The sequence below is a fragment of the Neoarius graeffei genome, chromosome 27 (assembly GCF_027579695.1).
Source record: "Neoarius graeffei isolate fNeoGra1 chromosome 27, fNeoGra1.pri, whole genome shotgun sequence".
Classification (NCBI taxonomy): Eukaryota; Metazoa; Chordata; class Actinopteri; order Siluriformes; family Ariidae; genus Neoarius; species Neoarius graeffei.
In genome coordinates, this window is record NC_083595.1 from 31,349,343 (window position 1) to 31,377,319 (window position 27,977).

A 27,977-nucleotide genomic window follows, 5' to 3' on the forward strand; every position below is an offset into this window, starting at 1 on the left:
ACAAAAGACTGCTGCTCGATTCCCAATCTTCCCTGCTCTTCTCTTCCAGCAGGCGTCGCAGATCCACAGAATTACCCACAAACGTATATCTCTCTCGTTCTCCCTCTCTGTGTGTGTACATGCACGCGCCGTGTGTGTACATGCAATCTCCAGTCACTTTTGAGTCTTTTGACTGTTTAGAATCCCCAGTCACAGATGCTATTTGATAGGGGGATGGTCAACACTGTATGCACCACTTTCAGAACACGAACACAAACATGCACGTGCGCCTGAAGCAAGCCAATCAGAATCGCCATTACAAATCAGGAAGAAAAAAAACAAAATGGCGATCACAGGGGAGGCGAGGATGCTGGTTAATACGTCTTGGGTTTTTTTTGGAACGTACTCGCTTGGGGCGGCACGGTGGTGTAGTGGTTAGCGCTGTCGCCTCACAGCAAGAAGGTCCGGGTTCGAGCCCCGTGGCTGGCGAGGGCCTTTCTGTGTGGAGTTTGCATGTTCTCCCCGTGTCCGTGTGGGTTTCCTCCGGGTGCTCCGGTTTCCCCCACAGTCCAAAGACATGCAGGTTAGGTTAACTGGTGGCTCTAAATTGACCATAGGTGTGAATGTGAGTGTGAATGGTTGTCTGTGTCTATGTGTCAGCCCTGTGATGACCTGGCGACTTGTCCAGGGTGTACTCCGCCTTTCGCCCGTAGTCAGCTGGGATAGGCTCCAGCTTGCCTGCGACCCTGTAGAACAGGATAAAGCGGCTAGAGATAATGAGATGAGACGTACTCGCTTGGAAATCATTTTTGTGTTTAAAGAAGCTGACCATAGGTGTGCCTGAATGGGCCTAACTCGCTAAAATATTTCTGCCCGAACATCTTGGTCGGGCAAGTCGGGCATTCGGACAATGCCTGGTGTTGAGGCTTGAGCACGATGGTACTGCATGGAGTGCTGCTTCACAACTCCAGGTTACCTGGCTCAATCCCGATCTTGGATTACCTTCTGTGCAAAGCGACACATGTTCTCCCCATGTCTGAGGGAGTGTCCTCTGGGTTCTTCCTACCTCCCAAACTCATACTTGCTATATGGTCCCTTGGTGTGAATGTGTGCGCATGGCATCCTGTGATGGAACAACACTCACTGCATCCAGGGTGGATTCCCACCTCGCTCCAGTTACACTGTGCCCCTGAGCAGGATTAAAGTGGTCTCCGAATATGAATTAATTAATGTGACAACTCGTATCCATCACGTCATCACCTTATAACCTCCACCACCTTACAACGTCCAGAAGAACTCGTCTTACTTTCACGACGAGTTTTATGTGACGGGAAAGCAACATGCATAGTGGCTAGGATTTGAAGTCTTAGGTCGTCATTTGTTGCCAGGCTGTAGCGAGCGGCACTGTTCAGTAAAGACACCTGCACCATGTAAACAAGCTCCACTATAAGTTAGTACTTATTTACCCTGTCCACACTTGGGATTTTGTACCGATACGATACTACTTTCGTACCGCAACACCTGTCCACGCTAGCAACTATACCGGTACTGTAGCGGTATAACTATCGGTATGAAACCCACAAATGTAGTACGCTGTAGTGCGGACAGATGAAGCGGTTCTGTATCGATACAAATATAGTGCGCATGCGCAAAGTCACACACCTCAATCGATGTCTTCGCTGAATAAAATAGTGAAGAACAGAGATTCGTTTTCTTTGTTTCTTTCTCAACTGGCTCGCGCGTTTTATACGATTCAACTGAATAAATGACCAGCAGAAATACAGCTAAATTTCAGCTAAAACATACACGTTAACCACCTTGCACTTGCTGTACAGATGCTGGTCTCACAGATGAGTCATTAGATTTGATGTATTGCTGCCTTTCGCTGACACCTTTTTTCTGCACACTCTACATGCAGGAGCACCGTCATCAACAAGTTGTCCCTCCGAATTTTTGAAATATCCAAAATATTTCCACACTTCCGATTTTATCCGCTTGGAAGGCGGATAGATGTCTTCATCTTGATGACCACCACAGTCTCCTCCTTCCGCCATGCTTGAACTTCAGACAGTGAGTGAGTGAACTTGAGTGGCGTCGGCGGGAAAACTCGCACGAAAGTTCAAAGTCTCGCGAAAATGGAAGCTATCGCGGTTTTGACACTCAGAAGGTTATGGTCACCGTCAAAATATTTTAGCGCGGTAACCGTGTACACCGGTAATCGTGACAGCCCTAGTCAGAGAGGACTGATATTTCATCTGTGCTGTATGTCGAGCATGTATAGCATATTTGACAATAAAGTTGACTTGACTAAACTGTACCGGTATACTTTGTATCGATACAGTTATACCACTATCGTACCGGTATATATGTGAACACAGCAACTGACATCAATGTCAGGGTCTGGTTTCATCAAGAGGAATCAAAAAATAAATATGTTGCTCTGTCCTTAGCCATATGCTCGTATCACATTGATAGCACTTCCAGGTGGCGCTGTACTGACGGTGCCTCGATGTCTTCTGGCGGAGATTTGTTTCACATAAACAACTTTGTCTCAATTCTCTCATCAGACACCAACATCAATCCGTCCTGAATAATATGGAACTCAGGCATCAGCAAAATATTCCGCTTCTAGTTCATTACACGGACTACTTTGGGCCTCGTACGCAGTGTGTTTTTATCCAACGTTATTTCTAACATGCAATGTTTGGAAATTATTACAATTTTTCGCTGGTAAAATTATATCGACAACCAAGGTGCCTGCAAACAACACCCACACACCCCGTTCTTCATTCTTCTGCAGCTAAACACTGCCCTTTCATGACTGTTATCAGCTTCAGGGCCTTGGCTCTAAATATCGGTCACAGTATGCTCCTTTAAAACTCAGGGCTCCCCATCATAAAAGAGACTCTGTAGCTGTTCTAATCCCAGGCCCTGTGAAAATCTGTCTGCCGCTGCACTCGCAAACAACATTAACTCCCTCTGGAGTCCCAGAGCGGCTGCTGCTTCCTTTTCTATAGACCTTTCCTCTCGCATCATATTCTCCACATTCAACATGGAGTAAGTTTAAAAAAAAAAAAAAAAATTAATCTTAACCTTTTTTTTGTAAACAGACGGAGACAGGGAAATTTCAAAAGTAGTAAAGCGCTGCCAGTGCAGATGCAATCCAAAAAAAACCCTCTATATTGTGTTCCTGCCAGGCCACCGTCTGTTAATCACGCTATGATCTGCTTTAGTAAAAACACGAGCTATGGAAAGGTGGCAGGAGGGAGGAAGTCAGCTTTCCTACTCCGAAAATCAGTTGCGTTTTATGTGGTACTCCATATATCGAGCATGCGTTCACATGCCGACGCGCATAAATTAACCGCTTCGTCTTTGCGTAACAGTCGTGCATTCGGCTTGCTTGCGTTTTGTGACCCGGAGCTGACAGCTGCCAGAGCGCCTGAAAAGGACAACATTTCGGAAGGGAAGGTCTGCAGGGATAAACTAGATAGAAGAGGTGAATGAGGGAGGGCAGGGGGAGTTTCTGCTCCTTTGGGACCATTAGATCATCAATCATGCCTGGCTCATCATCTCTAAATGCACCATTCACCTGTGTTCCTCTATCTGTGTGTGTGTTCTGTCATTGTCCAGTTACTACTGGCTAAATGACTGTCAAATCACTGCTTAAGCATGCAGGCCAACGCTCCAGCAGATGACCCAGTCCCCTGATGCGACATTTAAAGAGTTCTCTCTCGCCAGAGTTCTGCGTCCAGGTGAACGTCAGCCTGAGCTCTTCCGTTTGGGGGACAGGTGATCGGCGCATGATGGACAGGACGAGGCATTGTGGGATGGCGGGGCACGGATTGGGCTGTCAGACGGGAGGCCTGCGGCCGTGGCTGCCTCGGATCCAGAGTCTGGCTGCTGGCCAAGGTCAGTATTCAGGGACTGGAGCCTGTTCACAGCCAACTAATCATACACACACTCAGCAGAGAGAGAGAGAGAGAGAGAGAGCGCACGAGAGCGAGAGGGAGAGAGAGCACAGAGACAGGAAATTCATCTTTTTTCAGTTGTTTAAAAAAATAGCAGACTGAGAATCACAGAAAACAAGGTAGAAATGATCTCAAAAGAGGCAAGAGGGACAAATTTTCCATACTAAAGAAACATTAACGAATAAACGGCCGCTCTCGCTACATTCGTTTATCTGTTGAGAGATTAGAGATTCTGGTAAACCTCCTCACAAGTGTGGTGACACATGAAGATGCTGATAAGATTTAAACATGCCGTATACACTGCAGGAGAATTCTCTGCCTGCTATTGAGCGACTGTGGTTGATCTCTCTGATAGCACTCCACGAACAAACCGCAAGAGGATAACGGCTGCTGGAAAGGACGGTTCCTGCATTTTTTTTTTTTCTCTCGGGGGTAAAAGGCAGTATGTGAAAGTGGTATGCACAGACAATCACGCTTGGGTTGATCTCTGAAACGGGTGGTAAAGACCATTTGTTACCGAGGTGCAAGAGGAACATCATTCCATATTCCGTTACACAATTTATAGGATGGTTTACGGACACAGAACATGGCAGACGATGGTATGGTCACGGAAGATCATCATACATAAACACAAAGTCCTAATGACAGAGACAGGTTGTGTGGAAATGGCGGCTAATCGGTTGGTGGATGGAAAGATATGAGCGGGATTTAACTAGAGGTGCGGATCAAGGGAATCTCCCCATTCTCTCTGTTCTAAGTGGGCCGGACGTGTGTTTGACAGGCTGGAAAGCATGCCATGTACGACAGGTATGCGGCTTTTCTTTTACTCATCACATGCCACGCTTTACTGGGGTCAGGCACGCACAAGGGGATTTCGGAGAGAGAAACGGCCATTTGTACTGTGTGTACGGTTTTGAAAATGCTATTGATTAGTCCAGGTCAGACTCTCTGGCAACGATAAATGATGTCGCAAACAGTATTATGAATCAGTACTGGTACAATGATTACGTGCGATTGTGTGTGAGTGAGAGTTGTATGAAGGACTGGAACAGCTGTCTGCTCACTGATGCCCGCCCCTCGCAATGTCAGGATCGCTGATTTATATGCACCTAGAGCAAAGATATCTCAAGCATCTCCAACTTATAATTCAAATCAGGCCGGCGCCGGAGCTATAGCCTGTAGATGTGCGCTGGGGAAGGGCACTGAAAAATAAACAAGGTAACTTGGCATGAGAATCTCTGACATTTGACTGATCTCTGATGGGAAGTGACAGGAGAGTGACGTTAAATGAAATTCATACAGGGCACCCAGAACAAACCAATGTGTACAAGACAAACAAACAAATCGAGAAACAGAGATCTTCACACTCTGTTACAGATGCATGCATATGTGTGTGTGTGTGTGTGTGTGTGTGTGTGTGTGTGTGTGTGTGAGAGAGAAATGAAATAAGGCCTTGGCTGACTCTATTTGCATGCATGGAAATCTCAGCTTATCACTGATCTGAAATGCATCCATGATTCCATTCCAATTACACAGAGCTATATTTCCAAGCCCTTGGAAAGGTAACTCTTCGTTATTTCGGAGATTCCATATCTAGGACCACCAATATCATCAATCATTATCATTTAAAGTGGTCTGCTGGATTTGCATTTTTATTTTATTTAGAAATGCCATGATGGGGACAGTAGTAGTAGTAGTAAAGGTATGGTATGCATTTGTTTATTTATTTATTTATTATGATAAATATTTGATATGTAATCATTTAAGATGAAATTTTGGCACCTGAAAGATTTTTTTTTTAGATATTTATGGAAGCACATAAAATGTGAACAGAGCACTGGTGTTATTACTGTAGGTGCTGGGCACGAGAAGAGAAAGGACAGTGTTGTGCAAGACAAAGTAAGATCAAGAGACAGAACAAGAGAGACAGATAGAGAGAAAGAACGAGTGCGAGAGATCCTTCTTACCCTGGAGGACTCGTCATAGGAAGGGCTGGACTGGCCACCTGCGGCCCAAGACGCCTCGGTTGTCCTCTCATCTATACCTGTCAACAGAGCAGATACACATCTCCATCATCCTGCAGCGCTCTACTGTACTATACAATACAGCACACTGAACACACAACAACAGGCACAAGTGAGGGAAAAGAAAGAAATATTTTAATTCGAGTGTCGTATCGTGATATAGAAAAAACAATCAACTATTTCTTATAAACAATTCAAGATAACGAGCAATCACGATGGGGAAAAAAAAAACGCACAAAACTAAACGAGTCCACATAAAGCAGGCACGTTCTCCAGGCAAAGGAAAAAAAAAAACGGTGCAGTCTACTGTCTAATCCATTGTACTTCCATTCAAAATCTTGGCTTTACCAATCATAGTACGGTATGTCAGTCATTTATTTTGCTTTACATAAATCACGCCCAGATACGTGTTGCTCCCCGGCACGCACTGGTGTTCATAGGCGAGCAACTGGGCTGCTCTGATTTGGCAGTGATGTATAACTCAACCTCATCAAAACAGCTGAGCACTGAAACCTGATGAAGCTCATATTTTATGCAGCCTTGCAGCTCTCAAAGACAGCCACCGAAAAAAAAAAAACCCAAAAAACACACAAAATAAATAAATCAATAAAAAAGTTGACAATTGAATAGATTCAACATCTGGTATGTGATGAACAAATACAATATCTAGTTCTCGCAAAATTGCATTTTATGAACGCTGTTGGGTAAAGATATATGAATCTTTGTGTCTTTGTGCTGTTTGAGCCAATATTGTTTTGCAGGTAACGACATTCCATTTCACAGTCTCAAGTACGAGCCACAAAATTGCGGCAGAAAAACATCAATATTGCCCCGAGTTATTGATAATCCATCTCACCAGAACATGATATTTGTCATTTGATTTCACTCGGTTATAACATACAAAACATATCAAAGTGAAGTAAACCAATTGCGAAGACCCACGTACTTATACAGATTACAAAAATAAAAAATAAAAAATAAACAGAGATGATGGATAACACATTTCTGATGCATGCAGGGTTAACAACGTGCTAAACCTTACTGGCTTGTACTGCATGGCTGGACAGGCCACATACTAAATAGCAACTATGAGCTAGGAATTTGCATAGGGAGAACAAACAACAGAGCGAGAAAGCGAGAGAGAGAGAGAGAAAGAGAGAGAGAGAGGGAGGGAGTGTGCAAAAGGGAGAGAAAGCGATAGAGAGCTTTTCTGCTGGGTTTTTTTTTTCCCCCCTGAAGGCCTATAGCACACAATCAGAGAGTGTGTGGGCAAAGACTGATCTCATGCCAAAGACAATCTCCAGGCCAAGCTGTCTGTGTGGCACTCCTGCAAAGAAGACGGTGGCCTTCACAACCCTGACTGAGGCAGGCGTTTTCTCCTTCGGCACTGCAGGAATGAAATATTTGACCGATTCTTCACATCAGTAACATGTCTAACATGTCGACAGCACCGTCTAGCATGACGAAGGCACAATATTAAGGAGAGAAGGGGATTATAATGTATATGTTCCGGTTATGAGCCGCCATCATATGGGGCTTTTCCACTACCAATGCGGCCGAGTTGGGCTGAGTCAAGCTGAGTGGGGCTGTTGGGGTTGCATTTCGACTACAACCGCGCTGAAGCGTGCTGGCTGGAAGTGGGTGGACACATTGGGTGGAGTTAGCGAAAGTGGGTGGACGTCACGTGATGTCGTTAGGCGGCGCAAACGGTGACATCAGTGACCTTTTAAGCGGTAGTCTCACGACCCGGATAGTAAACAATAAACATGGATCCATCTTCTACATCCAACATCCATCTTCTAGTTTTCTGATCATCTTCTTCGTCGTAATTCTTCTTCTTCCGGGTTTACGGTGTTTACAGATCCCAGCGTGCTCGCGGGGCGTGTGTGGGCATGTGAGGACACTCCTCCTCACCAATCAGTGCACAGGGGAGTGTCTCCTCACGCCCCTAGCCCCACTCGGCTCGGTTGGGCTCGCTTCAGCCCCGCTCCAAAACCGTGCGAGTTTTGGGTGCTGAGTAAGGCTGAAGTGAGCTCAGTCGTGCTGCTCTGAGGTCGTCGAAACGCGAGCCGTGTCGGGCTGAAGTGAGCTGAAAAAGGGTAGTGGAAAAGGCCCAATAGAGAGAACTTTATGTGCCTCATTGACATGGGCGTACCCCAAGGACCCAAGTCTTCAGAAAGGGGAACATCATGATGATGATGATGTAAAATAGAAGAATAAAAAAAAAAAAACAGACATGAACAAGCCTCGATTTGAAAACAAACCTCAGTTTGAAAACAGAAATTGGGCTGGGTCACTGCTTCACTTTCACTCAGTCAGATTTGGAATGTGTCAAAAGAAAAGGACATGTGTTCTGTATTTACAGCAGAGGAAATGACCTCACAGGGAAGTCCTTCTCAGAGGAGCACAAAAGAATTTGGGCCACATGTCTTTACAGCACTTTTATTCCTGTGAAATATATTAAACAAACATCTGTTACATAGATTTCAAACCAACAACTCTCACTCACTCTCTCGCTTTTTTTTTTTTTTAAAGAAGCTTTGGCTGAAAAGTGGACTTCAATTCAGAGAGAGAGAGAGAGAGAGAGAGAGAGAGAGAGCGCAAGAGAGAGAGAGAAAAACTCCCCTTTCCATGGTTTGTTCTATTATGAGTCAGCCGCTCGATTTATCCATCTGCCAAATCACAGAGCGCCAGTCACGAGGCTCCGGTCACCAAGGTCAGGCACTGAAAGACGATTTCCAAACTACTCATTGAAAAGTGCTCATATACCTAAACAGCGGGTCAAGTACACCAGGCTTTACCTGACCCGCACACACTTTGTGGCTATGAATCAGTTTTATAGCTGCACTCGTTCACAGTGGTGTGTAACAGGTTTGCAGCACGGGCCTCCCTGTGAACGACTCGGGGCACGTCGGCTTGTCGCGACGCTATCGCGTCGCTACATCGCCAGCAGTGCGAGAGCGACACGTGTTCCACGCCTGTACCTGCTGATGGCTCCGATTCTGATCCCAGCGCTCACACGTGGCTCTGTGCCAATCCTTGCGTCTTTTTACAAACAGTCACTGTTGTTTAACAGGTAACGACATTCGATTCCTCATATAAACCTCAATGTTTTCAAGTTAAATCATCTACTGACCACCTTTCCGTTTGCAAATCTGATTCTGTTGAGCAGCGTGCACGCCGTTCCTGCCTCTCGCCAGCATCCGATATGTATCGTGTAGCTCATCTTTATAATTATTTCAAAGGCGTAATTTTTTCGTGCTTAATTATGAAAATTAGCTCCAAAATAAATGCAAATTATGCATGCCTAAGCGCTTCTACCTAACTGCCACGGATTTTGTGCTCTCGCCCAGTGCCAAAGAGGGTTCATTTACATGCAGTGTCTGTTGAGAGCAGGATTTAAATATGGATTTAGCTTGGCACAGTGCTGCCTTGTGAACAAATCTTTGTCTTTCTTATTTCAGTGGCTAGGAAGCATGACGGATTCTTATTCAGAACTGTACTTCGCTGTGGAATTTTACATCCAAATTTACTTTTTTAATTAATTATGACAGGGTCTAAGGGTAGCTTTATTTATACGATCTGGAAACGTTTAGCCTAAAGGTGGGTTGATGTGATAAAGCACAGCACAAACATTTTAAAGCGGGACCTCAAATTGTGATACACAGCCACTGTGTGGGTAAGAGAGAGGAGTCAAAGATTAAACCTGTATAAATGTCAACGTGTGAGAAGAGAGAAATATTCGAAAGCACGTTTAATTCAACCAGCTGTTCAGACACGAACACTGCACAGAAACGTTAAAGGGTGGTCATGATGGACTGAACACATGTAGATCAGTGTAAGGTTTTCTTTTCAGGGAAAACACTTGGTGTAAAACTCGTCAAATCACAGCCAACTTACTGTAAGGAAGAAATGTGTAATATCCTCACCATTTCACACCAAAATACTCTTGCATGAGAACACAACCTTGACTGGAAGGCAAATATTTCTCTTGGCAGAGACAGGCTCTCTTCTGGGGTTTAATCGCCAAACAGGTGTCCATGTCCCTTCACACAGACGTACAGTGCAGAAAAAAAAAAAACAGCAATGGAGAAATTACTCACAGAAGTGAGTGGCTCGCTTCTGTGCTCTGGCACTTTAAAAAAAGCAACACAGTCGAGGCTTTGATTGACCGCTGCCGGCCACCGCGGTGAAAACGCACACGCCAGACGTGACATCACTGAAGGTTCGAGCCGTTTCTTGGGACCTGCTGCATGCCAAATTGCCATGGACTCAGAGTGTTGCATTGGCAGGGTAGACGGACATCGCTCGCGGGATCTGCTGTGGAGATGCAATCGATACGATCCCACAGTGAAGAGAAGAAATGATGCGGCCTCTGGCTGAAGGAGGATTACCATTTCTTTCCTTAGTTCTGACTCATTTGAAGGAAGTATAAGGAATAAAGCCTGCAGAATACTTCCAAGATTTGGGAGACTTAAAGCAACTCAGCTCTCCATGAATATTATCAATATTACCCTGTAAATAGGGTTGCTGCTCAGCACATTTAAAAAAAAAATTATTATCCGATTTTAAACTATTACAAATAACCTGGATGAAATAGAAAACCGGAACTTATAAAAATCATTTCAACGTCTTGTTTACACTCATTACAAATCTGGAGATCTATAAACACGATGCATGAATGTGCAAAGTCCTTCTGGATCTCAAGTGGTGTTTACATTAGACTATCAGCGGATCATCAGATTAACGTTTTTAAAACGATTCGCGTGCACACAGCAACGCCAATACACGGATACGCTAATCACATGACTAATTAGACGGCACGTCACATGATCCCAGTGCATATCGGGCATGCGCAAGTCACTCACCACTTGCAAGTGGAAGGATGGCAAGCGAACACCTTCTCCAGCAGATAAACACACCTGGCTGTGATGTTCATGTTCTCACTGAGTTTAAGCGCCTGAAGGAGGTAAATAAGTTGAAATGTGTAAATAAACCTCAGTGCGGCTCAGCGCTTCCTCCTGCGCTCCAAATCACTCCGCCCTGAACAGCGAGTGCCCTCTGGAGGGTGCGCACTCCGGCCCTGCGCAGCTCACAGAGCGCGCGAGTGAAGCCCACGAGCAGTGATTCGGGAGTGAAGCCCACGAGCAGTGATTCGGGACTGAGCCGCTGTGTGTGTGATCCCAACGCCAGCGAATCAGGAAGGTGGATGTCACCGTGACGTTGTCCAATGACGACGTCAGCTAGAGCTCAGCACTGCGTTTCCTCGTTCCTCAATGTTTACACAGCACCGGATCAGATACGAACTGGGTTGAATACGTGGGCCCTGGCAGATTCAAGTTGTTCCGCCTGTGGAGTCGTTTCCCGGCGTTTTAATGTGCACGGACAGTGCATCCGCGACGAAAACGAGACGGATACGGTCTAATGTAAACACCACCTCAGATAACTAGCAAGTCAGTCAAGCAGGAAGCAGTCCTCGTGAAGTTAATGCTATAGTCCAGCGATGATGCTAGCTAGAATGCTAGCTATTTGCTTGCAAGCTAGCTCATCTTTCACAACCCCAGCTATTGATTTACCAGTCAGTCAGTCAGTCACAATTTTCCATAATCATCATGATTTTCTTCACCACTCACATTGGCTAAGTTAGCCAACTAGCTAATTTAGCATGTGTGTTCTGTGGCTCAACATCATTTTCTAATAACGTGCATGTTAAGTGTGATCGGGTCGATTCCGCGACATCACAAACTGAGATCAAAAGAACGTCAAACCATCCAAGTTGAAAATCAGGAAATCTAAAAATAAATGCATGAAGCTGTCGTGACAAAGCCATCTCGCACAAAAATAAGCACGCACGCAAACACGCAGGGATTACAGTAATCTAAAACTGTGTAGGGGGGAGCACTGGAGCAGTGAACTGTGTCATGAAGGGGAAAAGAGAGAGAGAGAGAGAGAGAGAGAGAGAGAGAGAGAGAGAGAGAGAGAGAGAGAGAGAGAAGTGCAGGATGCTGGTAGGGGCTTGATGAAGTGTGCTGGCGGTGGCAGGGGAGTTTGTCATGACTATAGCATCGTCTTCATTAGGACAGCCTCCTGCTTTCCAAACTGCAGACTGCCACACAGCGCTGTCTGTCACTCTCACACACAACAAGGCTCCTCTGTGGGACACACACACACACACCGCTCACACACATATCAAACAACTAGGCCTATGCGCGTGCACACACACTCCACGTCGTGCATATATCAAACATAATCCCACTGCTAGTTATGGATGTAGGGAAATATTCATGAAAAAAAAAGTGTGAGAGGATGACTCAAAGAAAAAACAAACAACAACAAAAAAAAAAAACATCTGAAAGCAGAGCAGGCGAATTTTCCTATGCAAAAAGAATTATTTTGAGCAGCCCGCTTCCAGGAAAGTTTCTGATCTTCTAAAAACAGAAATGCATGTGACCAATCTGACCAGTGATCGTCACGGTATCTGATAATCGTGTAACTTGATGAACCAGCTATTTGAGTGGTTTCACTGTGCAACCTAACAAATATTGGGACTATGAATATTATTAGTGGTGATCAGTGCGATTTCTATACGTAGTCATAGCCAGCTACTGTACGAGATGTCACATGTTCCAGGACTCCACACACACACACACACACACACACACACACACACACACACACACACAAAACCAGTAAACAGTGACTCAGTAAGTATTGCTCTTAATCAGAGGTTCTCAAACTTTTTGCAGAACTCCTATAACTTTAAAAGAATTTCCACAGAGCACAGAGTTTTATTTTGAATATCATTCAACCATTCAAATATAAGGATCGTTATTCAAATGTCGACAGGAATAATTCTGGCTATTTATTGACACCATCGAGCTTTTTATTCCTGAACGTTCCACCAACAGAACACTTCGGAGTTGGCATTATTTATACGCCTTCCTGTTCCGAGTTACTGGAGGTTTAGATATGAAACCTGTTCATTCATTTAAACAAACTAGTCATATAAGGTCATAAGAGCTCAAGAATATATAAATGGCTCTGATAAGAGTGAACTGTGATTTCAACAAGTGTGTGTGTGTGTGTGTGTGTGTGTGTCATACATGTCAACCTATACGGAATGTCCGTATTTTATACGCATTTGATTCAATAAACGTAGTATACGGGCGTACAAATAAAGTTATACGGATTATTTTAAAAAAAACTTCAATATTTATTTAGAGCTATAATCAATTCCCACGATGATAAAAGAGCGCATAACATTTACAAACGTGCTGTACACCACAGACAGCCAGTAAAGAGTCTTATGAAATCGCGCGTTATCTTGTGGTAGCGAGACTTCGTTCCACTTTTGATCATGTGCACACCGCATTGCTAGAATCCCGCCAACCGGGAAGTAACATTTTGTTTGAAACGCGTATTTCCACCTGAGCGACTTTCACTAGCAACTGAAAAGATTCTGAATGGGCACTCCGGCAAGATCAACACAGACACTTGCTGTGACATGCAGCCTAGTGAGGTATTGGTGCAGACTGCTAAAAAAAAGCTGTCATGGAGTACAATTCAGAACATTAGAGTGACACTTTGTGTTTTTGTCAAACATTGGAGCTTTGTATTCATTCTGAAGGTTTATTGTTATTAATATTGAATAAAAAGTAACTTGGATATATCATTGTTAATTATCATTCAAATTTTAGGTAAATGATGTTAATTTGCATCTTATAAGGATTTTATAAGGGAAATACGGATTTTGGAGGTTGGTTATACAGGTTTGATTGACCAAAGGTTGACATGTATGGTGTGTGTGTGTGTGTGTGTGTGTGTGTGTGTGTGTGTGTGTGTGTGTGTGTGTGTGTGTATAGGGGGTGTCCCAGAGCCTGCTTAGAAATTTCTAAAACATTAAACCCAGTGCCTTTTGTGATCACTTAATAGATAGTTTTCACATGACGTCACAGAGCCGGGGATTCCCTGGTGGTGGCCATCTTGTAGGGCAAGCTTACCGTACGGGTCACTGAGCACACATTGTAACGCGCGAGTTACATTTATTTATATATTATTTACATTTATAGTTACATTATTACTATTTAAAGCTAGCAATGGTGCACACCTGTTGTATTCACGGCTGTCGTAATAGGTCAGATGATGACGTCAAGTGGAGCTTTTATGGAATTCCCACTGTACGGGAGCACGAAGGCGAGCAAACAAAGAAACTCAGCATACAAAGGAGAAATCTATGGCTTGCAAGAATCAACCGCAAGGATTTTCAGCCTTCCAAACACAGCAAAGTCTGCTCCGATCATTTTATAAGTGGTAAGTTGTTTAAATAAACAAACAATTGTGTAACAAGCCTACATACCAGTTAATTATATTACAAAGTTTATACTGACATGGTACTGTAATACCACTAATGGATGTAAAATTTGTCTTAAATCAACTCGATATTATACACACACATTTATATGCAGTGTTGAGAGCTCTAAAACTCCAATGTGTACATACCTTGGCTGTAATTAGGACATGGCTCTCACTTGTTTTTGGTGGACTTCGTGGACCCAGCCACAGACAAAATAATTTTATGACTCCAGCGACTTGTATGTTTTGAGGTCGTCAAGTGTGTAGGCACTTTTAGTATTCACGCACTTTTAGTATTCACGAAATAGTTCACAATATCAGGGTACGATATGGATGGCAGCCCTGCATAGTCACTTGAAAATGCTTCTTTGTCCACTTCGTAGGGGTCAATTCCCCCAATCAAGGCCAGTTTGGCTGCATACCGTTGTCGTGAGATGTCGTCCAATGTATCCATATACTTCTGCTTGCTTGATTTTGCCGACATTGATCTTTATTTTAGAAAACTGACTATATAACTTCATAAATTCGTCCGAGATAACGTAGCCGGTAGTGGCGATGGTCCGTTTTGTTTGCCCTGCAAGATGGCGGCTGGGGGGCGTTCCCCGGAATGCCGTGACGTCGGTGAAAACTATCTATTGCACTTGTTCAACACGAACATCTGAATTATCCAAAAACAAGAATTATGCGTTCCTTTGAATTTTTCCTTTAACATTTTGCAAAGTTCCCTCAAGAGAACTTGACTGTTTTTGCTAATCTTACTCATGAGGCACAGACTTTTTCTGGCAAATATAGAAATAAGCCTTTAGAATAAAACCCTACTCTGCATAAACATTAAATTAAACATGCATTCACACAGAGAGAGAGAGAGAGACTCCACAAAGCTACTCCGTCACCTCATTTTACCCAGCATTCCTGCTGAGCGTACACCCCGTGACCCGTTCGCTGCCCGTCAAAAACAAGCCCTAAAGTGACTAATGCAGTGTCTTTGAAATAAAAACGGCAGAGGTTTAAAAAAAAAAAAAAAAAGTTTCTTTACCTCTCTCTACCCTTCCCTCACTCTGTTTGGAGCCTTTAAGGGGTCCTGGCAGAGCAGTTCTGCTGGATTTGTCTGGCCATGCCCAGTTCAGACGCATTAATCCAAACTCTCATTCCCTGCGATTTCCACACTTCCTTCCTGTGCTGCGCCCACGCCATATGTTCACAATCGCTTATGGGGGAAAGGTGCCTCTTCCTCCAACCTTGAGCCCCATCAGAGGAATGGCGGCACACGAGGCAATTGGATGAGAAATTTATCTCCCTCATAAAAAGGCTGTGGGCTCTGCAGAACATATACAAGCGATTTGCCTTGCTCAAATGCAAAATTAAATTCAGCACAAGCAGGAATACAGTGTCAAATGAAGTGCAGTCATTTCATATCTGATCACAAACGGAAATTCTGCTGTCTATAACCACAAGAACAACACACCAAGAGACTCGAATAAATCAAGGCATCCTGTTACTTCATCATGCAAATAACTAAAAGGCACGTCTTCTTAGGCTTGCGACGCGCACACATCGTTCTGTGCATCCAGCACAAAAGGATTACGCTATCACACCCCTGGGTGCTTGCAATCAAGACGGCGTTTATTGCATCAGGAGGATTTATTTTTATTGAGCTGCTCATTAGTGGGGTTTAATCAGAGCTGCGTCTTTATGACTGCTCCAACGCTGGTATCGCATCACTCATCAGCCGGCCTGAGTGCAACCACAAACAAATGCGTTCGCGCCGAGAGCTCTCCGTCTCCTCCCCTGACATCCACACAAGGCAGTGCATATCAATGGATTTTATACAAATATCGAAGAAGTGCACGCCTGTGTATTTATGCATTTACATAAATCACATAAGCACAGCGCATCCAGCCCTGCCAATGTACATCCACGCTCTCATTCACAAATGTGCGCTGCTGCATGTTTAATGCGAGTGGTGACGATCATGAAACACTACGGTACACAAAACCCTCGGAGTCTTTCCACGAAGACTATACGAGCCAACATGGAGGGCGGCCTGGACGTCATCGTCCTCTGCTTCCCACTGCACTGCATGCTGGATCAGTTGAATGTCCTGATGGGGTTGGCAGACAGTAGTGCCAAGTGGGCATTGGAGGCTCTGCTCTGTCTGTTCCTCTTGAACATGACCACACATCACCGCCAACCTTTCTTTATATCGCGCTCACATCGAGGGAACTTGTATAAAGAAAAGCAGTTTGCAGCCAAATGTATGAAGTTTGGGGGGATTTTTAAAGAGAAAAAAAAAAAAAACATGACAGGCCAATATTAATGATGCAATGAACTGACTGATAGCCAATCAGAGCTTATGACCACTACCCTCAGAGATCCCATCTGTCACACCGAGAGAGGAGCCAAGATGACACACACTGAATAACACACGCTAGCTTTATATCGATTAACTCTCTCTGGCCCTGAGCACTGGAGAACACACCAAGGCCTTAGTGCTTAGTGTCTTAAGTACTGCCAAGAACATTTTTCTTGTATTCCTATGAGAAACACATTCTACCAGTTACAGTCATGTGCTGTGTCTATCATTAGCCAAGCTGAAGCTTGAAACCTGCGTCAGGTTTATCACCATTTTATCTGTTTGTGCACGTTAAATATCTTGAATGGGGGAAAAAAAAAATCACACGTTTAAAGAAATAAAATAGTATTTACAATAAAAGACTTATGATTAATAAACATAGTAGGCTAATGCATAACCTGTAGTTTAAATTAAAAAAAATAAAAATCCACCTCTCTCGCCTTGCTACAGGAACTACAAATCAATCAAACACACACGAGGCTGCATAAAAGTCGAATGCTTCAGAAAGGCTTGAAACAGGCCCCGTCGTCTTTAATTTATTACTTTAAATCCTTCGAAAGATAAATTAAAACCAGGAACAAATCAGTGCTACACACTAATCCTCAAGTCTTTTTCAAGAGAAGAGATTTGAACTTCAATTTGATTGGTATTTTGTGCTAGTACGGAGAGGAGCGGGGAGGGGGAAATTGTTTTCTGAACCTACAAATACCAAACCAAGTTAAGTGCAAATGCACTGCAGGGAAAATCTATACATAGGAGAGGCTGAGTCGGCCACTGCTGGGGATTAGTGCTCGCACTACAATGGCTTCTCCTCATCAGCATTTTCTGTATCTAAAATGGAAATCCTGATAAAAGTATCAGGCTTCGGGTCACGCTCTGCGCCACACTCAGGCGGTCGTGCAGGCCCAGGAGCAGTGCTTACTGGCTTGCTGAGGGTTTGTGTGCGTGCGCGACTGAACAGGAGTGTGTGAGAGACACCATCACTTCTAGCATGTTCTTTAACCATGACAAACTGTGCTTATTGCCCGAGTGCGAGTCCGCACGGCATGCCATCTCGCTATGGGCCTCTTCAGCACCTGCGCGGCCAGGCCGAGGTCTTATCGCTCCACAGCGGGGAAACTTTTTCCAGCGAGGAAACACAAACAGGCGAGCTGGCAGAGAGGGCTGCTTAATAAACTCGGATGATGAGAGGTAGTCTCAGAGTGCCAGAAAACCTCCTACAAACACCAAACATGGCTCCTACACAAAGGCCACAAGGCCAATGCACTTGTGCTAACCACAACATTCAGCCTATGATACCAGTGCACTCTGATCTACACAACACAACACTCGGCATTACACGCAGGGGAGGCCAAATCATACATCTATTTGCTCATTTTGCACGTAAATACTCCAGTGTGCTGCCCAGTCCTAATTGGCCAGGCTAAAAAGTGGTAATGGAACGGCAGAGACTGAACAAGTTAAGTGCATTAATGCGGACGAAGGGAAATGAAGGATTTAATTACATCGTCGTCGTCTCCGAATAACGTTTCTAACGCGGCTCATCAGGCCGACAGCCCCGACAAATAATCAGCGATGAGCTTTGATGTTCCGTGTGTCTGTTTAGCATCGTTATTTTCTTTTACACTGAGTAAACCTTTGTATTTTCTCTTCATACTGTTCACTGCAAGGTGGCTCTTACTTAGAGGACAAGTTTGCTCTTGATAACTTGAAGTTTCTTCGGTGTTTCTACGTACCTGTGTGCTCCTGTTTCTGAAAAGATCGTTCGTCATCAGGGCACACGAACTGATCCTGCTAACTGGTGAAATCTGTGGTTGGTACAAGAGAGCAACTGGACTTGCTTGAAGATTCTTGAAGACGTTTCGCCTCTCATCTGAAAGGCTTCCTCGGTTCTGTCTGACTAATAGGGAGTATCCAGTATTTATCCTCTCATGGATCATCATAGAATCCGAATCGGAATGCTGATGGCTGCATTGTAGGTGGCTGATAAAAGATGTCTTAGACACCCACCTCTGTTCAATGATGGTCGTTCCAGGTTGACAAAAATGAACGATCCTCTTTGGCTAAGATGCCAAGATGTCTGGCTAAGATGCCAGAGAGGATCGTTCATTTTTGTCAACCTGGAACGACCATCATTGAACAGAGGTGGGTGTCTAAGACATCTTTTATCAGCCACCTACAATACAATCATCAGCATTCCGATTCGGATTCTATGATGATCCATGAGAGGATAAATACTGGATACTCCCTATTAGTCAGACAGAACCGAGGAAGCCTTTCAGATGAGAGGCGAAACGTCTTCAAGAATCTTCAAGCAAGTCCAGTTGCTCTCTTCTACCAACCACAGATTACTATGTACCTGGATGACTGAGGCTACATCCACACGACAACGGCAACGAGATTTAAAAATATATATATATATATATATATATCGCGTCCACATGGGCAACGGATCAGCAAAATATCAGGTACATATGGCAACGCAACGCTTGCTGAAAACGATGCAATACACATGCCACACCTCTAGGGGCGCTGTAAGACGGTCCCATCAGAGACACAGAACAATAGAAGTAGTAAGGACGCATGCGCATAAACTATTATGCGCGAGACTTCATATTAGCCACAAAGTCAGAAAAATCTGTTCGTAAAATTACGTTATAATGACCAAATACAATGAAAAGTATTTTTCCAGTCTCGCCTGTGAAAGGTAATCCCATGTGATCTCGTTTGGACGGCAAACCTGTTGGTACAGTTAAACGCAGCACATGAATGAGGCATCTTTATTCTCCGCTTTGCCCCATCCAATATGGCGGCGAGGATGACGTATGCTTCTACGCGGAAGGCGGCGTCTTTAATGGTCCGGAATAAATTGAATGCTACACGTTGATGGATTAATTTGTTCTTCTACGCCCTTTTTGAGGAATGTATTGTAGGACTTAAACCAACATCTGAAGAGGTGAGATCGCTCCTTTTTTTCCCCTATTTTTGCTGGCGGGATTGACTCTGCCCTAAGGGCTATTCTCTCTCTCTTTCTCACTTTGCACCATTACACAATAAATATTCACAGTGAAAATATTTTGTAAGCGCGTTTCATGAACCAAGTTATAGGATTTGTTGACAACTCGCATCGAGTTCGTTACACTTCTACCCGGCGTGAAGCACATGTGGTTGTGACGTCATCGTAAACAAATCCGTTCTACTCATCCAGACGACTTCGCAACGGCGCCATTGCCAGATCTTTCCACTCTGGAACCCATTCTCAAAAGATTTCATGTTGGGGCACCCAAAACGCCGGTGCCGTGTGGATGCCAGGCCGAAACGATAAACAATTTTATCAGATTCACCTGAATCCGTTGCCGTGTGGACAGGGCCTGAGTATCTTCACAGATAAACTGGTGAAATGTTTTCGCACCTCAGCCCATGGGTTTGGTGTTACAGCATCAAGGTGCACTGCACCACCATGAAATGCTGGTTGGACACAAAATTAAAACTTGATTTTTTTTTTTAACTTGATAAAAGAATAGGTTTCTTCCCCTTTTGCTGGTTAAAAACATCAAATCTGCTTGTCCCAGGAGGCCAGGCTATTGATTTGTCCACCTCGACCTCATTAAAATGTATAGCGTCAACGGGGGGGGAAAAAAAGTGTCAGCAAATCAAATCTGAATATTCAAAAACCAAACACTTTCAAAATGATTCAATGCAAAAACACAAAGAAACTTCAGTAATGATGTGAAGGACAAAGCTGACTAGGCTAATCTGCCCCGTGTCCCCTTTGGTTCTCCCCGTTGAGTCTTTCTGCTTGAAACCAATCACTCCCACACTGACGGATCGAAAAGGAACCTTATTCCTTTACCCTGTGCCAATCTCTCCTCTTACTCCTAATCGAATCCTGATTCACAGCCCTGCCTGAATGTGACTGACTGCATGTTTTACAGTCATTAGAGGCAGGCAGCCTTCGCCGTCTCGGTTAAGGACGAGCTGAAATGCAGCGCTCGCACCTGGGCAAGCCAAAGGTGCTGTCTTTTTCTACATCTTCTTTAATACCGAGATGTGCGTTGCGCATGCCTGCCTGTGTGAGGTTACAGCAGTCCTACATCAGAATATCGTCATTTCCCAGGGGAGAATCTGACTATGAAACATACACGCCTTGTGCTGACCCCGAGACCTTGTGCAGGAGGGTTATGTGTCATTTAAAGAAGACAAACGGAAATCTTTACTGATCTGACTCACATTAGCATCAGAAATGGGAATAATCTCCGTTCTGAAAAAAATCCTGCTAGCCGGCAAGATGTTATGGATGCGTCTGAAAAACATTTCAGAGCCCATTCCCAAGCTAGTACTCTCAAATTCAATTCTGAACTATGATTTAAGCTCACAGGAGCTTAATCTTGTTTCCACATACAGAGGGACTTATGGGTCAGATGTGTAATGAAATTGGAATGCAGTGAATGGTCCATCTCTTGTAAAGTGAAATGATCTGGCCTCTGTACGTCTCTGTGCCTCACACTGGGATTAGGAAGTCAAATGGATTTTCAAACTTGTTTCCAAAAGTCACAGTTACGCTCAAACTAAACGCCATCGTTGCTTTTCACAAACGCACGTCTCGCTGACTTTTCGAAACTCAAGTCTTAATTCGGTATGGCCCATAAATAGTCCATTATATTAGGTAATGTAAAGCAGCTCACATCTGCTAGAAAGTGGAAGGGTGTCATTAAAAATGTGCTGCCGAGGCTCAGATCATCAGTGTAGCTCCAGCTCCGATTATCGTATGTCCTGAGGCAACGAGTTCGTGGATACAAAACACGGATCCAAAGCTTCAGCAGAGCAGAGCGGAGAGGAGAAGAGAGGAGAGGAGAGGAGGAAACTCCTATCTTCATCTGCCTTGGTTTCAGCTTCCCCTCCCCCAAAGGAAACTGCTCTGATGGCTCATCAAGCGTAGCAATGTTGAACTTAAACACTGTTAGATATTATTACTCAGACATACACAGCAATTTAGACCCTGATGGAGAATACACAAGACTTAACAATATTAATCAACAGTCCCGTTTTAAGAATAAACATTAACTACCATAAAAAAAACACGATCAATGACGATAATCAAACCCGTCTCATCGGACTCCCTTTCCTTAACACAGGCTACTTTGGAGGCTCAAAAGACTCCCTTCACCTTCTCTGGACTACAATACTCTTTATCGTGCACTGTATGCTCCGCATCGAGCTTTTCTCCACGGCAGCACACCTGAACAGCCTCCCCTCTCTCTCCGTGCTCCAGATTTCTGTGATTGCTTCAGCAGTGTCGAGGGAACAGATGAAAAAGTTGACAGCTTCTCTGGAAGCGCAGCTGAAGCCCCCCAAAGAAATGCACTTGTTCATGCGCCGCTGGCGAAGAATAATTTTAAACAGTATGTGATTAGGAAACGAGAACATCCAAACGAGTCAGCATTAACAACGTAACACGTTTTAAACCCGTCGTCATGGACGTGTCCAGCTTTTTGTCGTCTTTTGAGGAAACGGGGAAGATGATGCGCGAGCCGGGCCAAATAACCTGACATCAAAGCACATCGATCACTATGGCAACAGAAAGATCCTCATAAGCGAGTCAGTTGGCGACCTGTGATGCAGAAATGACTGTCTAAAAACTCTCACTCGAGCCTGGCTGAAATGGCAAGTCAAAGGAAACCACAACTCAAAACATGAAATAAATCACACGTGGTACGGTGCGGTGTATCGCAGAGCGGGTGGCAGGTAAACCGATGTCTCACAGAGGTCACGAGTCGTTCACAAACCCTTTCATCGGGACATTTTCCAACCAAGCCTTAACTCGGTATGGTATGGTATGGTGATGGGTCTTTTCCCAACAATGCTAAAATAACTTCTGAACTTCTGTAGAAATGTTATCGAAAATAACTACAACATCCCACACCAAGTTTCCAAAGTACACTATTGCACAAACTTTAATAGAAGAAAATTTTTGAGATGTGAAAGCAGAGAAATGTAGAAACTAACTGAGGGTGTCTCGAGAGACAATGGCTTCCGGAGCGCAAAAAAAAAAAAAAAATCTATCAGGGCGGTTTTAATAACAGAAACTGCAGAAAAGCACCGTCTTAGATGCTGGAAATCTTTGAAATAATAAACCACTCCGTTCTGCAATAATCCATTCCAAAATAAATGTGTGATTAAATGAGAGACTTAGGCGTTGTTTAAAACAGGAGGGAGAGGGGGAAAAAAAAAAAAAGCGTGAATCCTCTAACAAGCCTTTGATGATAAGCTTTGCTCAAGTACAGTTTTGTCACCTTTTATATCTCTGCACAGCAAAGCAGTTTAATTTTTGTGTGAGAAATTATCTGAAAACGTCAAGCTATTGACTTTTAGGGATTCTGAAATGCTTGCAACAAAGGAGGATACTCGGGCTGAATAAAATAGCGAATACTAATCATTTCTGATTCTTTCCGATCCCTCATTAATTATTAATCAGAAGATGACAGTGTTTTCTAATCCAAAGACCGCAGAGACAGAGCGCCGGTCTGAATAGGGAGCCTTTCTCGATTTCAGCACTTTTTCAGGAAACGTCAAGGAATGGCTGCTGCGAGACTTGGAGTGTGGGACAAAATAATAGAACAGCGCTGACCTGCGTGACTGACTGCTTCCTGGAGCAATCGCAAAATAATTACGTCACGACCATCTATCCATCTACTTTTCCTTTCATTACAATCAAAGGTTACAATGTCTCGCAGAGTAAAAGACATAATTATTACACTTAATTACACTATTGATTAAGGAGGGGAATATACAACCAAAAAAAAAAAAATCACTATATTACACTGATATACATTTTTCGATACATAACATGCAGGACTATTTTGTTTTGCTAAAGAGTGAATCAAAAATAGCATCATTTACACACAAATTATTTCACAATGATGAAAACTGGTAAAGGTTTAATTTTAACGTCCAGTCAGCTTGAAGAGTCGGGTTGCACGCGTTATAAAAGTACACGATCGATCGCCAGAGTGCTTTCAGAAAAATTTATCATAAAAATTTATCACACAGCCCAAGAAAGTCACCCGTTCCACTTCGGTCCTGGACGTTTATCTTTGTACTGCAGCGTGATACACGATAACCAAGCTGTGTGGACTAACCGTGATCAAGCAGACAAACGCGAACTCCGCTGTTATGTAGGTTAGACATGCCACACTGAACTGCAGATGAGCCCGAGGGCATTCAGATCACACGACTCTCGCCGCCTTGCGCTTATGGAGGTGAAAGCAAGCCGTAAACGTACCAAAAATGTCCTTTCAGCTGAACAGGAAAAGCTTTTCATGAACAAATTCTCAACACGCCGCATACGTTTTCACGAACAGGGTAATCCCAAGCTATCAATCCATAAAACGGTCTCTCAGTCATCCAAGTTTGAGTCTGGACACGAACGACAACGAAACTGTTTTGCTCAAAGTGTCCTAGTTTAGAAATCAGATGGTACATACTCCTCATGGTCATTCAGGTCAGAAACACGGTATGGAGCACAGGATTAAATTGTTGAGCGTACAAATGGAGAACAGCGTCATATTTTGCTTGACGAGAGAATATTGCGACAGCAGTGAACAACAGAAACTGAGTCGTTTTAATTATATTATGATCGAAGCAACAAGTAAAACAGCTGACAATCACCATTATAAAGAACAACCTTTCAAAAACATTGACGCCAGCACGCAAAAAAAAAAAAAAAGCGCCACTGACTTTTTGTCTAAACAGGACACACCATCAGTGGGTTTACAGAACATCCTGCACATCGCGTGTTCACTAAAGTTCACGTCTACATTGCTGTTAACTCAAACACAATATGGTCAAAGAATGGCAAGAGTTCTGTGCTGTATCATGCTAAACTAAAACATAGATGCTTATTACATAAAAGGATAATATGCTGTCGTATTTTATTACAAACAGGACTTGACTTGAAGCACATATTGTAGTCCTTATTGTGACGGTGGGAACAGACTAAATAACCCTACAGCAGGGAACATTCAGCCACTGACCCAAGACACGAAATTCATCAAACGCAGGAGCGCCATTGACGTCTGCGGAGATTTATTGGGAGAAATTGGGAATAACGTGCAGGGAACCATATTTTCCAGACTATCGACATTTTGTGGCCCCCTGGCAGGTGCTGTAATTTACACAGAGCAACATTCATAGTCCCAGTGAAAAGCCTGGACACACCTGTGTGACCTTAAAGACGTTTTGATCTTTAAAATTTGACCACAAATATAAGTAGCAAGTAAAAAGATTGTGCTTAAAAAAAAAAAAGATTTTTTTTTTTTTAAATGCCTTCCAACAAGTAGTTTTTATTTAGGATGGAGTTAAAACAGCCGTTTGCTGGGCATGTGGGAAATTTCAGACTGCTCGAAAAGTGTCCCATGTGGCTTCTCAGGAGCTGCTGAGACACACAGAGACGGCGCAAACCGTCAGATTTCATGCGTTTTCATTTGTGGAGCACTTTCTTGGTCATGATATAATTTCTGAATGTGTCATTTCCGACCTAAACGTCTTCACTGTTATTTTCGAAATAAATGAAGAGTCATTTAATCAGTAGGTGTCTGAACACTTCTGACTGAGACTGAAAGTTAGAATGTTTGAATTGGTTTAATGTTGGTGCCTGCTTATTAGTTTTACATGAGACAGAACTACAAACATTAAAATCAACCAATGTGAAGAGAAATTATACAAGTTTTAGAACATGTGTAAAACAAAAATACAACAATCACCAGAAATAACCAATTTGTCTTGAGATATGAGTAAATCTGCTTATTTTGATGGCTGAATATTATTTTGCGCCTTTTTTTTACGGAAACAGTTAAATATTATGAGACATACGCGCACACACACATACAAATATTGTGTGTGTATACACACACACACAGTATATTATATATATTAGGGTGCATCAGTTGCCCTCACTTTCATAAAATCTGCTGCATTTTTGTTTGGGTGTTCCTTTTCACAAATAAAGACATCCTGTAAAATTTTTTTGATCATATTCAAAAGTCTAACGGTGGCACCATGAGGTTCATTTTTTGCCAAAAAACGCTTATTTTATGTTTTCGCGTAAGGTTTGAATCACAATGTTGGACTCCATTTATTGATTTCTTGTGAGCCAGAGATCATGTTAAGAACCTTTGCAAGGGATTGAGAAGCGTTAATGTGATTCATAATACATTTGTATTGTTTAAAAGTAGTTGAACAATGATTCAATGAACAGCTAAAACTCAAACTGTGCTTGAGAATATATTTAGAATATGGACTAAAAATGTGTATCTAAGATATTTGGTATACTCTATAAGGTGCCATAATGTTTCATGAAAAGTGATCGAAATTTTGTCATCAAAGTCATAAAATAGCAGCTTTTTCCATAAATTTGAGCTCCTGGTGCCACCATTAAACTTTTGAATTTTGTCAAAATATTTCACCCAGTGTGTTTTCTTACCAAAAGGAACATAAAAACAAAAATGCATCATGATCGGAGGAACTTTTCATTTTTAGGGGGCAACTGATGCACCCTAATATATATATATACAAAAAAAAAAAGTGTGTATATTTTATATATAAATTATACACGTGTATAATTTCACACATATATATTTATTTTTATCGCGTGTATTTTTATATTTTATATAAATAAAATTTAAATGCTGTGTCTTTCATTAGACAGTAATTAAATCATTGAATGAATTTCAGGCTCCATTACAAATTCTAATACAGATCGGGGCATCGTAGGAAAGGGAGTAGACGATTCTTTCAATGAAATAACTCAAGAAATACATTCCCACAGATGTTTTGACAGCAACAATAGTATTTCGTCATTTAAATAAAATTACACGGACACTGAGAATGTGCTTGAGGGGAAAAAAAAATCATAACCAGTACAGTTTGGCTAACATAGCCAATAAATAAATAAATAAATCAAAACTGGTGTGACTTTACATCTTGTATGAATTGATTGATAAGGCAGAATTAAAAGCTTATGTTTCATTATGCTGTTAAAAGCATAAATAAAACTCATGATACAAATAAAACATTTTATAATCCACAATTCTGACACTAAATAAAGCACTTTATATCAGAACATATTTATAACCCAGGTTCAATGTTAGTTCCAGGTGGAGTTTGAAATGCGTTCTCCAGACTGTGATGCCTCACACACACACACACACACCATGAACCTGCACTGGCTCCTCATTAACCTCAAAACGCTAAAATCTGAAACACCTTCAGTGGCATCTGGAATCAATCAGGATTACCGACAGCAATCAAAGCACAGTGAAAGGCACCTCACCTCACCGCACCAGCACGTGAACGCGAAAAGCCAGACACACACTCATTTAAAAAAAATTCACAAAGGATGTACCTGGTGCACTGAACTGACTGCTCCCTAGAGTCGTTGGTCTGTTTTTACCACTGCTCACCGGCGGTGAAAACATCTACAGAAAGACAGACAAATGTGAAATTTGATTTCGTTATTACATTTGCACTGTGTTAAAAAAAATAAGGATTTTCAAAAATCTTAGTCTTACATAATAACAGAAAACATTAAATGCTGTGTACAAGCACAGCGGATACAGAACCCGATCTTAAATCTTAAGAAACGTGATGTGTATTAAATTACAGAGGTTGGTACACAGGGTACGAAACTACCTGTGCTTCTCACTGAGGTGCATGGAGTGTTTAGCTTCATTCTACAAACTAATTTATACATAGTACTGTTCAAAAGTCGTCGCAAGATGTAAAGAAATGCCGTAGAGCAAAGATGCCTTCAAAAATAATGAAATTACATGTTTCTACATTTAAAATATATATATTATATATAAAGAGCAGTAAACAGTACTAAATGAAACAAATAATTGGTGTGACGACCCTTTGATTACAAACAGTCTCAGGTACTACTGGTGCAATTTCATCAAGACATGAGCTGTAGGTTTTACTGAGCATCTTAAAGAACCAGACACAGTTCTTCTAGACGCTTTGTCACACTTGCTTCTTATTTTTGCACCAAAACCCAGCAGGCTTCATAATGTTTAAGTTTTTGTCCAAAAAAAAAAGCGTCTCTTACAGTATAGCACAGTAACACACTGCCTTCGTTACTCACAAACATATTTCTGTAACATTTAATTATGCGCCGGAAAACGAGTGTTTGGAAATCTGAAATATATATATATATGTTTTTATACAAAAGTCAAAGCGAAGTCATAAGATAAAATCCGATAATAAAGCATGTGTGGGGGGGGGGGGGGGGGGGAATTTTTTTTT

The 27,977-nt window shown here is 42.7% G+C and overlaps 1 protein-coding gene across 6 annotated transcripts in view; it reads right to left on the reverse strand.

Moving 5' to 3' along the window:
• The window catches only part of tcf12 (transcription factor 12), a 156,261-nt gene that overhangs the window by 126,672 nt on the left and 1,612 nt on the right, over positions 1-27,977 (reverse strand). For 5 of the 6 annotated variants that reach the window (XM_060911285.1, XM_060911283.1, XM_060911282.1 and 2 more), the window contains exons 3-4: positions 27,079-27,151; positions 5,915-5,991 (exon numbers count right to left, since the gene is read on the reverse strand). In XM_060911285.1, coding sequence (XP_060767268.1) covers positions 5,915-5,991; positions 27,079-27,151 — 150 coding nt within the window. Of the gene's footprint in view, positions 1-5,914; positions 5,992-15,359; positions 15,466-27,078; positions 27,152-27,977 lie in introns of those variants that run through there. The other variant, XM_060911286.1, reaches the window with a different exon arrangement.